General features: G+C 46.0%; 1 protein-coding gene across 3 annotated transcripts in view; it reads left to right on the top strand.

Moving 5' to 3' along the window:
* Positions 1–17630, top strand: part of LOC105189125 (glucose-6-phosphate 1-epimerase) — a 48402-nt gene extending 30772 nt beyond the window's left edge. Inside the window, exons 3-6 of one of the 3 annotated variants that reach the window (XM_011151030.3) lie at positions 6352–6410; positions 7709–8046; positions 9134–9442; positions 15804–17630. In XM_011151030.3, coding sequence (XP_011149332.1) covers positions 6352–6410; positions 7709–8046; positions 9134–9442; positions 15804–15839 — 742 coding nt within the window. In that variant the 3' untranslated portion in view covers positions 15840–17630. Of the gene's footprint in view, positions 1–6351; positions 6411–7708; positions 8047–9133; positions 9742–13505 lie in introns of those variants that run through there. The other 2 variants (XM_011151031.3, XM_011151029.3) reach the window with 2 other exon arrangements.
* The last annotated feature ends 14 nt before the right edge of the window (positions 17631–17644 follow it).

Genomic DNA, 17644 nt, shown 5'->3' with positions numbered 1-17644 from the left:
GCAGCGGCAGCGACGGCGGCGGCGGTGGCGGCGGTGGCGGCAACGGGGAGATACCAGCAGCTAGAAACGACCAGGAGGAGAGAGGTTGGAAACTGTGATGCCCGCAAAAAGCATGGCAGACAGCGCCGATCGTTTTTGCTCGGCGTCAGCCGCGTTCCTACCGCCGCGTCGTCGTACTTCGTGGTGGTACATCGTTCTACCCTCTCCCTCGCCCTCTCACCCCCGTAGCCCGCTCCCACTCTTGCATTCATCCTCCCTTCTTGCTTCCCTGTCCTCTTCGTCTTCGCTGCCTTTCCCCTTCCCTCTCCCCTCTCTCTCTCTCTCTCTCTCTCTCTCTCTCTCTCTCTCTCTCTCTGTCTCTGTCCGCCGTATAAGTCCTCCCTGTCTCTTGGTCTCTCTTCCTTTCGTTTTCTCGTCTCCTCGCCCACCCCCCGCTCCGACCCCCTCTGTCCTTCACTCTCCCCCCCCCTCTCTCTCTCTCTCTCTCCCGCTCTCTCTGTGTGACGTTCAGGTTGTCGCGATCCATCTATCCGTCTATCTCTCTATCTCTGTCGCGTGTTCCATTCGCCTCGGGATCGCGCAAACGGATGGGATTACCTTCTCCTCCTCTCGCCGCCACCGCTCCTCCTCCTCCTCCTCCTCCTCCTGCTCCTCCTCCTCCTCCTTCGCGGTTTACGCATCCAGGAAAATAGATTACATCGTGTGCCGCGCTATGAGAGGACGCGACAGCGACGTCCAGCGCGGTGGAATCGCGCCCGCGATCTCCCGGGATCGAGATTTCAGCGTTCTGTTCAGCGTAATCTCATCGATTGCTGTCCGCGCAGCGGCGGCGGAGGGGAGGAGGCGGAGGGAGGACGCGCAAGGGTCGCGCGCCTCTGCGCGCGCGGGGGAGCCGAGGGACGTTATTAGCACGAGCGAGATCGGCCAGAGTCCCGGTCCTTCCCGGCGATCACGTGCTCGTCTCATCGCGGCTATCCGGAAGCGACCGTGACGAGAGCGTGTTGATCTCGCTCGAGGTTACTCGGGAATTACGCGCGCGGCCGCTTCGCTCTCGCGCTTTCTCCTCGCAGCCTCGGAGGATCCCGAGAGTATCCTCAAGCTCCTTCTTAAGGACATCTCCGCGGCCCCTGACAGCCTTGACTAATGGTTATCCTGCATCCGCCCTCTGGCTGTGTAGTCCTCTGTCTCTCTCCCTCCCTCCCTCCCTCCCTTTTTATCTGTCTCTCTCTCTCTCTCTCTCTCTTTCTCTTCCCCTGCCCCTTCTGTCGCGCTTCCTTCTCCCCTTTCTCGCTCTCTCTCTCTCTCTCTTTCTCTCTCTCTCTCTCTCTCTCTCTCTCTCTCTCTCTCTTTCTAGTTTCACTAACGAAAGGAATCAACTTGTCTAATGATCAATCTTATACGGGCGTTCTTCGGCCGGCGAATTATACACGCGAAGAAGCGCCGAATGTCGATTGCTTCTCGCGAATCGGGCTGTTTATAGTCGTATGGAAATTCCGCAGTTCCTGCGCGATGATCCCTGCAGGAACTGAAGTTCGCTGACGGTCCGCGAGACCGGCGGACCGTTTGATGCCGGCCTGCATCCTCTCCTTTTACTCTCTTTATACGGGGGCAGTAAACTGCTCCGCTTCGACCTTCGGGGATTCACTTTCGTTTCGACTTGAACGCCGCGGCTAGCTGTAAAAGCCGAACTCTTCTCCCACGGAGAAATTGGTCCTGCGAGCAGCGATGTTTATCGACTCGGCTATTATCGTTCTCCGCTCCAGGCAGTTCCAGGAAATTCGCCGCTCGCGCATTGATGTGTCATATCCAGCGTCGTCAAACGGCCGACTCTCGCGGCGAGGAGCAGGAGAATTAATTATGCGCGCCCGTTTGCGAGACGGTTTTCCTTTTTCCCGATGAAGTTACGTGTATGAAGTTGGCCCCGCACTTTTCGAATTTTGTATTTTTTCTCGAATTGTGCCGCATTGTGCTAAGTTTGCGCGGCAATCCGCGACTCTGTAACTCAAAGCGTACTCGAGAAAATTAAGAGAAACTAAATTTTTCGTAGCCCCGCACTTTTCGAATTTTGAGTTTTTCATTGTCGTGCCGTATTGTGCAATGATTGTGCTGACTTGTGCCGCAAACGCGAGCCCCGATAACTTCAATAACATTTGAGAAAAAAAATAAAAACGAAATTTACCAGTCCCCCACTTTTGTTGTTGAGGTTTTTTTAGCTTAGTTTTTAGCTTAGTTTTTTTACTGTGGACTATGGATGGTCTGGCGTAATTTTGCCATTAGGGAAAGTTGTTCGGCTTGACTAGCACAACCCAGGCACAACTTTCGAAGTTTCGAGAATGTGAAAAATTTTTTTTGCGTTACCAACTTTTGCAAATTCTTTTTGCAATCTGAGTAGTTTTCGATACATCTTTAAGTGGTTTTTTATTGTATTCGATTAGCACAATTCAGCACAACTTGCAGACTTGCGATAAATACATTGTAGAAAAAGTTAATTTGTTGTTAATTTGTATTTTAACTTTAACATTTTTTCTCTACTGAACGAAAAGAGATATGCAGTTTCTTCAAACGGCACAACGCGGCACAGGTAGGAATTCGCAAACAAAAATTGGACTCATTCGGACAAAAGTGGGGGGCAGGCAAATTTTCGTTTTCATTTTTTTTCTCAAATGTTATCGGCCTCGCGTTTGCGGCACAAATCAGCACAAACGTAGCACAATAAAGCGGCACAATAACGGCACAATAAAGAAAAACTCAAAATGCGAACAGTGCGGGGCAGCTACGAAAAATTTGGTTTTTCTTAATTTTCTCGAGTACGCTTTGAATTACAGAGTTGCGGATTGCGGCACAAACGTAGCACAATGCGGCACAATTCGAGAAAAATACAAAATTCGAAAAGCCAACTTCACACACGTCATGAAGTTCCGGCCGCGTCCAGGAGCAATCGCGATTCATTCCGGGCCTGCGCGACGATCCGTTATGCAAGGCCCGGAGTGACAACGCATGATGAGGCACGCGACGTTGCGACGGAAGATTAAAAAAAGACAAGGAAGATATACAAAAAGAAAGAGAGAGAGAGAGAGAGAGAGAGAGAGACAAGGGAGATACACGCGATATTGCAAATATGAAGATACAATTTTCTGCTGAGCGCGCGCGAAAGCACCTCGAACGTTAAAAATTTGTTTCCAGCCTCGGCGTCGATTTTTTTTCCGATTTCGTACGCCGGATAAGATTTCGGCTGATACGCGGCCAAAGTCGCAACGAATCTCCAACTCATCTCGCGACGCGACCGCTTGAAGAAGTCAATTAAGAGGATATTATACTTGCGAAAACTTCGCCGACGGAGCCTTCGCTGGCTTCTTCCTGCGGAGCTTATATCTATATCGCTCGCGCAGAATTGCAAGCGCTCTTGCGCGACGAAGCTCGCGAATCGAAGCATTTGCGGAGAATATGTGGCGAGGATGACGAGGAACTTGGAAGTTAACGTCTCGAGCTGTCAGCGATTCGCCCGAATACAAAATCGTGCATACTTAGTGTGCTTTCCGTCGGAAATGAAAACTACACCCAAAAGAAGTATTCTATTAGTAAAGTGATTTTTCCCATAGTCCCGTATTCTAAGCGTAGCCTTTTATAGAAAAAGGATTCGTCTTTCGGTGAAGCGATTAAAGTGAACCATTCGTCTAAAATTTGTTAGATATTATTCCAACTGTTTTTCTCTTATTTCAAAAGGATTTCCTCTTATATCAATTCATTTTCCTTTTATAGAAAGAGGAATATGTTGATTTGAGCGTCGGCTTCTTTTGTTCAGTCATGCTCTACTTCCATGAACGAAAAAATAACCATATGCTTACGGATCAGAATATTTGGATCGCTTTTTAAAAAAAGTATGTGTTTTGCTGTAACAACAAAGATAATTTACCCATATTTGGTCAAGTACAGTTTATAATCTATTGCAAGAAGTGAAATAATATATTCTTTCTTTTAATTATGTTTCGTACAATTGGTTATGACGAACATCTTTATAGCTATAAAGTCCATAACAAAACTGATTGGAAATTTATTTGTTATGATGATGTTATTTCATTCGTGTTTACTTATTCTTCAAACTGGAGCCAGAAGTACATCTATATATATATATATATATATTACTTTTCGTTATACGTTATAATAATTTTTTCAAATTAACCAGTATAACCAGTAAGAATAGAGTACAGTAAGAATAATTCTCTTAGAAAAAGACTAAATAATCTGTACGTAAGAGGAAATTTGTATTAAAATCAATAAGATTTGCGTTATACATACATAACATATAATCCCTCTAACTTTAAAAATAATGTGTTTATAATATTATCCTCTTGATCTTAGAGGAATCCTCTTGAGGCCATATACAAAAACAAGATCCTCAAAAATTCTGATGATTCCGCTGATTCTGAAATTACTTTCTTTTCTGGATGTACCCGAAACGAAACACGCCCGGCGCGTCTCAAGAATGTCGCGAGATCGCGCATGGCGAAACTGATCGCGATCTCCTCGTCGGGCCTCGTCTCGTCCGCCTACTCCTGCGAGATGCGGGGCCTCCCGTGCGCGCGCGTATATAATTATTTACAATATGTCGTCGCTGAGCTACGCGATCCTTTCGACCTCTTGCCCGCTCCTGGCGCACAATACGCGATCGTAAAATTCTGCGAGGTCCTCGTAAATTAGTTAAACGAGCCGATGGAGCTCTCGTGCGGTCGCTAAACCCACACACACACACACACACACACACACACACACACACACACACACATACACACGCCACACACACACACACACACCCACACGCATGCACGGCGAGCAAGAATGTGAGGGGTGCAAAACGAAAAGAGGGGCGAACGGGAATTTATTCGACGCATCCTCCGTCCGTCTCGTTATTTTTCGATCATTTCTCCAACGCTGCACACGCGGCGGCGATTGCGATGACGAAAGTGCCATCCGATCGGCGCTTCCGTTCCATGTGCCATGTTGGGATTACACTCGCCGGGATTACACTCGAATAAACTAATGAATTAGACCGCGGCGTTAGACAGCCGTGAGTAACGACAAATGCCGCGTAAAACAGCGCGAACGCGGCCCGGGTGTTGCAAAAATATCCGCCATTATTGCCAACCGCAAAACGAGAGGACTCGTAAATATTTATACGCGCTCTACACGCGGTTTCGTTAATTTGACACGTGATACCTGCGCGGTTCAGCGCAACAACGTCAGCAACAAATAACGGGTCGAAGGAAGAAGCGAGCCAGCTCGTTTTCGGACGTATATTTCGCAGCGTTATCGATAATGCCGCTTTTTTCGTTGCTACCCCGGGAAAATAATAGATAATAGCCGCGATCCGACGACGAACGGGAGAACGAACGAACGAACGTGTGCGCGCGCGTATCACTTTGGAAAATAATACATTCGCTGCGATTTTCCATAAGAAATCCCTTCGTCAATTAGAGGCTCCTTAGATCACGATAAGTACGGTAAGACATTTTCAGCGTTGGGAAAGTTACTTTGTAAAGGTATCCAGTTACAGTTCCAAGTTACTGACCATCAAAAATAACATGTTACAGTTATGGTTACAGTTACTTAGAAAGTAACGAATCGTCAGTTTCCTGTTATTTTCTTACAATAACAATGCTATTATTTTAAATTTCATAATTGTGCAAATTCTTTCAATTTCGTATAAAAGTATTTGTTGATTATTAAACATTCCTCATATTGTATATAATGTATCTTTACAAATTAGATTCGTTAATTTAAATAAGCAGTTCATATTTATTTTTTGAGACTGTTAATAACAACTGGCCAGAGAAATGCCCATTTGTTCTCGTTTCCAAGTTTTTGCTGTAACTCGAATTTTTGAAAAATAACTGTAACTGTAACTTTGTTACAAGTAACGAGTTACTTGCTAACTGTGGACATTTCATACACGCATGAGTGCAATCACAATCGACGATTCGGACGTCAAGGTGTGTCGGGGAGTACGATGCGAAGCGCAAAATGCACGATACGATTATTCTTCGATAAGCGAGTGTCAAAATTTTTATCCCAAAGTTATGAAGTAAGAAAATGCCAAAACGACTAAATATAATTGATAATGATAAGTTACGCCATATGTGGATAACACTTTGTTTTGGCTTTGTCTATGTTTTTTTTCTTGTTGACTCGAGGATTCGCCATTTCGAAGTTTTACTTTTGAAATCCGTCATTGAAAATAGCGACTTCAGACATCTCAAAATACAACATTTCAAAGATTCTATAAAACTTTTGCATTTTTCCCACGTTTAGATCTGTCACGTCGTCAAGTTTCCTCTCTGTTTCGCTCTGTTTCAGTAAGCAAGCTGTGTTCGACGGGAAGAAGGCGATCAGAGGCGGCATACCATTCGTCTTCCGTAAGTATAACGAACGAAGCAGTGATGCTACATTATTTAACCCCTTGACTAGCGAGCTGGATTTCGCGCAAGTGCTTAAGGGGCTTCGCGAAGAGTGGACCTTTAAAAGTTGAGCAGTGGCGTTGGGATTCTGCGTGTAGTTTTTGTAACCAATGTCTAGTGATTTGAAGTCTAAGTTTTTTAGATTCGAAATGGCGCGTCCAATATGGCGACGAAAATCGTAATTTTATTTTGTCTGAATAAAACTGGACATCTGTTATGAAAAAAGTTTAATATTGAAACTGTATAAAATTTTTATCCCAAAGTTATAAAGTAAGAAAATGCCAAGATAAAACGAATAAATATAATTGATAATGATAAGTTACGCCATATGTGAATAACACTTTTGTTTTGGCTTTGTCTGTTTTTTTTTTTTTTTTTTCTTTTGACTCGAGGATTCGCCATTTCGAAGTTTTACTTTTGAAATCCGTCATTGAAAATAGCGACTTCAGACATCTCAAAATACAACATTTCAAAGATTCTATAAAACTTTTACATTTTTCCCACGTTTAAATCTGTCACGTTGCATCCACCATCTTGAATGTTAAATTTTGAGAGTCACCGTTAAATGGAACGATTTTAAAAAAAGCCTTGGATGCCCAATTTTAGAAATAGTTATTCAATATTTAGAAATATTTAACTGTGAAAAATATCAAAACGCGTTTATTGCGTTAAGTCAAGAGATTAATGGTAGCAGCGAATTAAGACAATTAACCCGCGCGATGCCAAATTTTCATGATGACATCGTCGAAAGAATCTCATAAATTTGCTACCTATTACGAACGAAATATTTCGCGCGTATCTTGCAAGTCATTTTTCTAAAAAAAATCGCTCAAGTTTATCCAACTAAGCGATAAATATTAATTCTTCAAACGACGTTGAGACAAATATATACGCCGTATTACGAGTGTGGAAATATTACTCTCTCCACAGCGCGGAAGTCTCAAATATTTAAACAAATAAATATCACATTATTCATTTCTATTCGCTCGCGAGCAGTCAATTTTGTTCTAATTGTACAAACAGTCATGTGACATTCCGCTTGATATGCAGTAGAAAAGTTAGGGCGAATTTTTAGATAATTTTATAACTCTGAGAAATCAAGGATACAAGGATATAAGAGTTTGACGCGAGGTTTCACGCGTACGAGAGTTCCAAAAGACAAACGAGAAATGTCGAGACACTTTTTCAAAAGGCAGAAAGCGATCTTCCTAACAACTCTAACAACCCGCTCGTAACGACGCGCGTAATTACCGCAGCACAATTCGGAGCATGGACGTTCGGGCCACCTCACGGCTTCGCCAGGATCATTCGTTGGAACGTGGAGAAGTCGCCGGAGCGGTTGCCCAGCGGAGACGTCGAGGCGATATTCTCGATAATGGACAGCGAATTCACACGGTCGTTGTGGAACTCACAGTTTAGGTTAACGTACAGGCTAATACTGCGCGAGAAGGAGCTGCACTTCAACATCGGCGTGTACAATCCTAGCAGAGACGACACGTTCAGCTTTAATTTGCTCCTGCACACTTACTTCAAGGTACCCGACGTCAGGAGGTGCCAGATCACGGGGCTGCATGGATGCACGTTCATCGACAAGGTAAGGATTTCCGCTCGGTGGCTTCGCCGAGAGTGTTCCCGACGAACGTGGATGTATCCGTCGGGAGTCCTCTGACGAGTTCGAGAATCGTTTGTTCTCGAGCAGATTGGCCAAAAAGAACTAAATCTCATGGAAATCGATATTCGCCTGTGTGATTTTTTCTTTTTTTTTTTTTTTTTTTTATAACATAATTTCTCGTTATGACCCAAATTTGGGGCCTACCACGTGAAAGAATTCGATCAACAGGACAACTTTTATTTTAGATAATTTTTCATAAAAATGCACTCATAACGAGTTATTCGACCGAGTTCCCAAGAATCCGGCGATATCTATGGTGATACATGCATATGATCGCCATATTGAAATTACTAAATTGCAAAAAATTTCAGAACCACATATACGTTCAAGTACAAGTCTCGAGGACACGATTGGAGTACTTTTCAGTGATATTCAACATTTTTATCAAGATGAAGTATACGATTTAAGAAAAAATTGACGAGAAAGTCGCATTTTTTGGAAAAAAACCGTTATAAATCAATACTCATCTTTTTATGATTCTCGCAGCGGATTCGGAAAGAGCGACCTCGAAAACTCTTAGTAATGTACTTTGAATTAAAATTTTCGAGCATTTTTACAAAAATTCATAACATTGAAATCAACGCGAAATTTCTGTCCCAGCGGGCATTAATGGGTTAATCTCCCTCCCAAGAGGAATCCTCTTGAGGCCAGACATAAAAATAAAATCCTCTAAAATTTAAATGACTCCACTTGTTCCCGAAGTTACTTCTTTTGAATGTGATCGATACTTCTTACGCTACACGATACGCAATTCGCGCTAGATCGCGAGGTAAAATGCGCGCCACCGGCAAAGCGGTCTCATGACCGGCTGCGCCGTTTTTTCACTCGCGCTTCTTCGATTTCGAGCGCTCCATCCTCGCAGTCCGAGCTTGCTAATTACAAAGCAGCGCTTTCCGAGCGACCTCGAAGGGCTCGCGGTTAAGGACGCCCGGAGGAAGGGCGTCTCGACGACGACGCGGGCGACGGCACACTCGCTGCCTCTCACGGCGCTTTATGCTCTCCCGCGCAGACTAGGGACAACCAAGTCTTCCAAGAGGGCCGCGACGTCGTGACGGTGTGCGAATGGACCGACAGGATCTACCAGAACACGCAGCCGGAGCATATCATCACGAACGTCGTGTCCGGCAGGAAGATGCGCGTGCAAAAGTACAACTTCCCCGACACCGTCGTGTGGAATCCGTGGCAGGAGAAGGCGCGCGACATACCGGACTTCGGCGACGACGAGTTCCCCAACATGATCTGCGTCGAGAGCGGGCACGTCAGCAGCCCGGTAATACTGCTGCCAGGAACGGCCTTCGAAGCCAGCCAGATTCTACAGGTAACGAGCTCTTTCTCCCTCTCCCCCAACTCCGCCTCCACCTCTCTCTTTCCCGCCTTCACCCAGCCGCGATATTGCGATCGCGCGATCGTTACTCGCGCAGTCTGCAATTTTTGAGGCCCGACTGTCGACACGTGATTATTACCGTAAACACCTGTGCCAACTGCGGAACTTGCCTTCGATGAAGCATTCGCTGTAAGATTAGCTGATTGAACGTGCTAATTAACGGACCAGAGGCGTCTTGGCCTGGGGAAACACCGTCTAGTGGTTCTTGTAAACCAAATTCGGCACGAACGCTTCTCGTCGATCTTTCGGATTATTTGCATCGTGTCTGGATACGTCTTTGCTTGTCTTTGGAGACGGGGATATTTGTGAATTGGTCAATTCATTTAAATAAATCTACCGTATACCATATTATGACTGCTCATAATTTGTGACTAATTTCGCTTGACTCTGTAGCTATTTTTCTGTATCCGCATTTATCTGTATCTTGCATTTATTTTTCTCTGTACTTTTATTTATATACTCTATAACTGTAACTCGTGTTTTGGTTTTTTTATTTACCAGCTTCCTCATCTGTTTCCTATTTCCCGTTTACTTTTAGCACGTAATGCACGTTGTTTTTCTTCTTGCTTTCATATTCACGCATGTATTCGCAGGTACTTAGGGTGCTATTCAGCGACGAAACGAAGCTTGATTTAGTTGTGGGCTAGCAATTAATTCTGCCCGATCTTCGACAATTTTCGATCTTTATTTCAAAATCACTAGAACAAGATCAACCAATGAAATATCCTTCGTTGTTATCGATAACCTTGCGTCATTTATTGGCCGTCATTTAGCTGCCGAATCCCGTCACGATAGAAACTTGGTGGCTTTTGAGGCTGCAAAGTCATCGATGAAATTTCGTACGTCGTCAACTGTCGAAAAATGTGTATCAGACAGTGCGTGTTGCATCGACCGAGACAAGTGAAAATCTGATGCAGCCAAATCTGGAGAATACGCCGCGTGTGGAAGAAGAACTTTCCAGCTCAAGTGCAAGATGGTTTCCTATGGTGGCTTCTGCTACATGCGGCTTAGCATTGTCGTGCAGCGAAATGACTTTACAGCTACCTTGTCCGGTAAATGGCCTTTTCTCTCAATCGCATTGCTCAAACGTATTAATTGCTCTAAATCTCTGCTCGAATGGTTTTACCCGGTTCCAAGAGCTCATAGTACAGCACACCCTTCTGGTCCCGTATCGTATACAGAGAAGAACTTTTTTCCGAAACGTTTGGGTTTTGCTGTCGATGTTGTCGGTTGACCAGGGTCTACCCATGATTTTTTGCGCTTAGGATTTTCATACGTAATCCATTTTTCGCCAGCAGTTACGATTTTGTGCAAAAAATCTTTTCTCTGTTATCCGGCGAGCAAGGTAACGTCAATCGGCGATCTTTGTTGTCAATGGTTAGCTTGTGTGGAACCCACTTGCCTTCTTTCTGTATCTTTCCCATACGATGCAAACGATCGTAAATAGCTTTCTGGCTTACCCCCAGATTTTCCTCAAGTTCTTGTTGTGCTTGTGCCGTATTTTCATTCAGTAGATTTCGTAGCTCCTCGTCCTCAAATTCTTTTGACTGACCGTGGGCGTAGTTGGTCGTGAAGATCAAAATCATCACTTTGAAAGCGTTCAAACCATTTTGCTTCAGAAGCGTTTTCGTTTAAACGAAATACGAAATGCATCGCGTGTGGAATATGCTTTTTGTTGACAGCCATCGTGAACTACTACTGATTATTTAAGGTTATGTGCATCAAACGCCAAACCATACCATCATTTCAAAAAGTTAAATGTCAACATTTAAAAACCGTTAAAGAGAGGGGGAATATTTCGATTTGAAATTTTGTTCTGAGCTACAAATTTCATCGGAAAGAATTAACTACTGGATCTAATATAAGAAGTGACTAATCACACTTGTATTCGAAGACACTTTATCATGATTTAGTCTTTAGGCATTAAACCTAGCTTAAGTTTAAACTACCTGGAGAGCTATCTAACGTATCATCAAAAATTTCCTTCCAACATTCTTATCTGGCCTTACTCCGTGTCCGTACTTCTTTTCTCGATAATGTTCTTTCTTTTTAATATCAAATCCGTCAGGAAACTTTTCTCCTCTGTTGTCCAATTAGCCCTTCTACTCCTCCTCGCTTTATTTTACTCGATTCATTGAGTTCATAATGTTACCGTCTCAAATTAAAAGAAGAAAAGTGTCAAAATGTAAACACGAACCTCGAAAGTCGCGCTTTGACATTTCCTTAATGATTGTATATCTCTTTGCTTACAAAGAGTCTGAAGATAAATTTACAACGATTAAATATACCATAAGATCCTGTTATGAATGTCGAAGGGTTTAATTTCCTTAGCCCGGATACGAAATTTAAACAATTTCATCTAATAAAAGATGTCTGAATCACATAACCTTCGTTAGGCCACGGATAGGCTAGACTGTCAAAGGATTGCCTAAGCCAGGATTAAAGTAAGATTATTACGGTTTCACACGTTGCCTTTAACACCCTTAGTATCCATTTGTTTCTTATATATTTGCATCTTTATACTATTTTATTAGCTTACTTACTTTTATTTCCTCTATTTCCGATGCACGTACTAGCGCTATTAGTCGCCATTATGCTCGTATTAAATTGTTCCCTTTTAGTGCAACCAAAGAAGCTGCCGTGCCGTTAATAGATACGCACCAAGTACTAATTAATCTGCCACTCCGACAGTTTCATCTCTCATTGTGTCGCAGCGCGTTGTATCACATCCAGACGCGATTTCCGACGAGACTCGCTGAACGCTGAACGGCGGGGATCGCCGACCGTATGGACGCCCCTTAATCGCGCGCGCGTGTAAGCGCGCTTGCAATTAATTACATGACGAAACCAGAGCCCTCGCGGCGTAATTCGAGTCGCCGAACTCTTGCCCGAAATCTTACGCTATTGGCCGTAATTATGCCCGTGCGAGAAACCGCTCTGTCTCTCTCTCTCTCTCTCTCTCTCTCTCTCTCTCTCTCTCTCTCTCTCTCTCTCTCTCTCTCTCTCTCTCTCTCTCTCTCTCTCTCTCTCTCTCTCTCTCTCTCTCTCTCTCTCTCGCCGCATCGATATACGCCGCGCCGTCCCAAGTGCTTGCCGAACGGAGACAGGCAAATTGCCGAGAGGACCGGGAATTCCTCCGCTGCTAATCAGAGACTATTTGAAACATCGCCGCTATTACCCGCCATCACCGACGCTGAGAGTCCTCTTATCTCTCGCTCTCAGAGTGCTTTTCATTTTGTTCCTTTTCCCACCTCCCTCCCTCTTCTCTTCGCGCCTCACTCGCAAAGCGCCCAGCACGAATTAACAATGACGCAACGCACCAAAAATAACAATCAACCGCGGTCAACAGGGGCCAGCAGCGTTTGGTAAGAGCCTCATGATCGCCGCCGTCTGCGATCGAGTCCTCTCGCGGACTCCCGGTGGATCCGAGGAGAACAATAATCGCGAGACGTCAACGCCTGCTGAACGCCGCCATTACCGCCAATTCTCCTGCCCTCTAATTCTCCTGCCAGTTTGTCCTTCAATTCTCCCTCCCTCCCCCCCCCCCTCTCTCTCATCGGCAGACCCAGAAGAGCACGTTCACTCGCGAAGCGCCGAAGCCGAGAATCGGTAACGCGGTAACGAGGCACCTCGTCGTTCTTCGTCCTTCGTTGCGAGTTGCGAAATGGCCGCTACGAGCTGGCAATAATGGCGCGCTGCGGGAACTTAGCATAAAGCGCAAACAACGCATTAAGCAAGCGTCGTCATGCAATATGTATACGCCGGCTGGAGTCGTCGCCGCCGCCGCCGCCGCCGCGTCATTTTCTCGCATATTCACGAGCCTCGTGGTCGAGAGGGTCGCGCAGGCTCTCCGCCGAGTTTCTCACTTCGCGGAACGGCGCAGCTCGAGAGAGAGCGAGCGAGCGAGCGAGTTCGAATCAGCTCGAGCTGTGTAGCGCGACTTCCCTGCTGCGCGCGCGCCGTTCACTGAGCCTCATGTCTTCCGAAACGATTGCAGGTGATGTGAGTAGAGAGTGGATCGACCTCGCATGTCAACGCCGGGGGCGGTAGCAACCCGCTGCTTCCGGCCACGTCCTCAGCATCGTCCGCTGTCTGGCCAGCCGGCGCTGGCTGGCTCTACATGCCGCCGCCACCGCCGCCGCCTCCGCCGCCGCCGCCGCCACCGCCGCCGCCTCCTCCGCCGTCGCACCCGTCGTCCCTGCATTCCCACTGCGTAGCCCAGACCTGCACGATATGCTCCTTGAATCTTTAGAGACCCCCCCGGCCTCGAGGAGGAAGCCTCGCGCCGGAGGACGACTCCTCCAGCTCTCCCGCGCCCGCCGCCCACCGAAGAAGGTTCCTCCTTCGTCCACCCGGTGTCCACCCATCCAGGAAGCGGTGACTCGCGCAGCGAGAAGAAGGCGACTAAGATTCTCCTCGTCGAGCGCGGACGACCACCACCTGCCTCCCTACGTCGGCGCTTCATCTCCCCGTGTCCGCCCGTGTCCTGCGGCGTCGTTCGTCCCGGCTTGTCGCTGGCGGTGCTCAGCTTCCTCCCGTCGGGGACATTCGCCGGGAGGTGTCGAGAATGCCGCAGGGAACGGGGTCCCTCTGTTTCGGGTTCCCGTGGAGAACAGCATCCTGAAGAGACGGTCGGCTCGAGGTCTCTCCGCGGCCCATCGCGCGTATCCGCGTACATTCCATTCCACGCGCCATTACTCCGTCGACTAACTTCGTCCAGCCCACCGACGCCAGCGTGCGTGTCCGGACGGAGCGGTTATCGTCGAGCAAGGTTGCGACAAGGTTGCGAAAGGGTCGCAGCAATCCCCGGTGAGAGGAAGTTACATGGCGCTTTGGCCTGCTCGGCTCACGCGCGCTTGCCTTTCCCTCGTCGAGGACTCTCGAACCCTCCCGAAAGCCGCGGAAGAAGCCGCGTTGCGACTTATAATCCTGGATCTTTCGGACTGCGACCTCCGGATGCGTGAAGTTCAATAAGACGAGTGGACAGACCACAGTGATCAGCTGCCGGTAACAGAGATCTTCATGGGAATAAGAAGATCCAGGGAAGATCATTGAAAAAGCAAAGAGTGCTTTCGTGCTGACGACGTCGTTCCATCTTCACCGCTCTTTATGTGCTGCAGGAAGGTCGAACAGCGTCTTCGGCACAGGAGTCCAAAGCGAGCGTAGCCAGAGTCTCGCAGACTCGAAGAAACAGAAGACGCTGCTCCGGGCTGTCGCAGTTCCAGCTGCAAAGCCGAGGAAGCCGCGATGGGAGCGGCCGAAGCATGCCGTAACTCCTTGTCACCGCACCGATTAGACCGCCGCCACCTGCGGATGGAACGCTCCTCCGTCTCGACACCCGCGCACGTCGACAGCGTGCAGTATTCCGTAATTTCGTAATTACATCGCGACGACGCGTGCAGTTAGCAGCGGAAATTGCAATTTGAAGAGACGACGTTTCGATGAGACAGATCGCGGCGCCGTGATTCGACTCGGACGAGGACGAGCGCCCCCTACGGCGCTTTTCGGCGAGCTCGTCTCATGAGAAAATGTCGTACTTTCAAGTGGCGAGCTTCCTTCGTAATGTAGACCGCGTGTATCTGTAAGGACGGTGCGACCCACCAGGGGGCCGGTTGTTCCAACTTTTTGGTAAACTTCTTGGTAAGTTAACTGATAGTTAAATCATATGTTAATTTTCGTTTTTCCTTCAATTTAAACGAAGACAGACATGTGATTTAACTATTGGTTAGCTTACCAAGGAGTTGGAACAACTTCGCGACTCAACAAGCGCCGTGTGAGGCCTCGCTCATCGGTCTCTCAGGGTCTCGCTCGGCGCAAGGAGGCTTCGTGCGGGCGTGTCGTTGTTGCTGGCGTCGCTTCTGAATGTTAACGCGATGGACGCGTTTGTTGTTTTGTAAACGCGTGGCGATGAATTCAATGCGAATTGTAACGGCACGCTCGTCCACGCTGAAATTCACGCGCGACTAACGAGACCCACTTTGTGAGACGTACCTCGCGCGCGCAGAGGAGCCAACAGCCGCAACGGACATCCGCGAATCCGAAGTTCACTTTATCGAGAGATCTTTCGAGGCGATATACTTAAACGATTGCCGGAGACGCCCTCGAGCGCGCACTTTGAGTTGCCCGAGTTCGTCGCGCGCGGACTCCCAGGGACCCTTGAGTAGTGTTGAAGTGTCCATATATATATATATATTTTTTTTTTCTTTTTTAATAACACGTTTCTAATCTCTCGCGCGGAGATAGTGCATTTAATCTTAACTAGGGAAAGTACATGAATTTTTTAATGAATTTTCAGATTCCTTATGGATACCAGCAGCGATGGAGAGGTTGAAACTCGGATATATCTTACCGAATCTAACGCATATTAAACGAAAGATGAGTCTGAAGTACAAAAAAACGTTTACTATAATTTCACTAAGGAATTAATTGTAACGATGAGAGAGAAAGAGGAGAGAGAGAGAGAGAGAGAGAGAGAGAGAGAGAGAGAGAGAGAGAGAGAGAGAGAGAGAGAGAGAGAGAAACACCAGAAAAGGAAGAAAGAAAGAGCAGAAATATAGTCGAATTGTCCGTTGACACGCGTGCTCACTCGCTGCTGAAGTTTCACGGAGACAGTGATATCGATGATCAAAATTGCAACTTCGCATATTCGCCAACCTTTCCAAACGGAGACACTTCTTTCCTGTTACAATCGTACGATTTGTTTTTATAGCATAAGAAAAAAAAGTCCGCGACCTTTGTTTCTTTTTTATCGGTCTCCAAGACTTGACATTGATCCGTTCGATTTCGCGACACACGATTCACCTACGAACAATACAAATATGGTGCTATATTGTTACGAGTATAGTGTTGTAATAATAAGTAGCGACAGAGTAGGTAAGCTCAGTTGACATTCTTCCCGTAGCGCAGCTGCCACTTCACGAATATAATTTCCCCGCTGAGGATTTTTCGATACTATCGAACTTTGATTTTTCGATACCTACGCACTACTGTCCCCCCGAATATGCGTATAGCGACCCGGTCTCACACACCTTTCCCACGTGTAAGAAGAAACGTTGGATCATCGAAATAGGCGTAAGCGAATATTTATACCGTAACGTAACTCGATTACGAGATATTATCGTAAAAAAAAATTACATGTGTATACGAAACATTTGTAAAGGCATTAACGAATTATGTCCGTAACAGCAGAAGGAGGGGAGCAGCGTTTTTAGGAAATTGCATTATTATTATTATTATTATTATTATTATTATTAAAGTATCATATGAAACGAACGAGAGTGCCATTGATTTTGTGCCGAGATAACTTATGCTTTGTATTAATTTATACGGATGCCGTGTGCCTTTCCGTCGTCATTTTTATCCCGGTAAAACGCATTTCGTTGACGCGCGAGTGTCATTGCGACGCCATGAGACTCGTGAAAGATTGTACCTCGTTTCTCCGATCGATTCCGGCTGACGCAAAATTTCCTAAAATGCATTTTCTACTTTAGCGCGATACGCGAGAAGAGGAAGCCGCTTGTTACCCTGAATTTAGCTATCGATGAAAGTACGCGGAACAAATTGACCACACCGTACAATTGATTGCGGGTGAAGAGAGGAAATCACGTTAGTCTGTGTCAATTTCTTGCATTGAGTGGAATTTCCGATACGTAAAAAAATAGCAGTATCGTATGTAAATTCTTCGAATGGGCTACCACATACATGGGTAGCATACTATTATAATTAAATAAATGCTCAATATAGCGCGTTGTTCCTTGCATATTATTAAACTTGGAGCCAAACAGAAAAATATTGGGAAAAAGCAAAAAAAAGAAAAAAGAAAGAACAGAGAGAGAGAGAGAGAGAGAGAGAGAGAGAGAGAGAGAGAGAGAGAGAGAGAGAGAGAGAGAGAGAGAAGGCGAAGAGAGAACGAACGGAACGTTCCTGCTTATAGATGTGTTAGAACGCCAAAATACAGCCTAGTAAAATCAGAATACAACTATTAACGACTATTCTCAAATAGGAGGATTGAATTTCGCCACTTTCGATCCCACAGATGACTCTACCCCATTAACGATTTTTGGTCTTTAGAGGCTAGACAATACGTTCGTCGTTTAATGATAACTACACATATACATACATACACACACTCACACA

The sequence above is a fragment of the Harpegnathos saltator genome, unplaced genomic scaffold (genome assembly GCF_003227715.2).
Source record: "Harpegnathos saltator strain DR-91 unplaced genomic scaffold, Hsal_v8.6 scaffold708, whole genome shotgun sequence".
NCBI lineage: Eukaryota > Metazoa > Arthropoda > Insecta > Hymenoptera > Formicidae > Harpegnathos > Harpegnathos saltator.
This window is presented reverse-complemented; position numbering and strand designations above follow the sequence as displayed.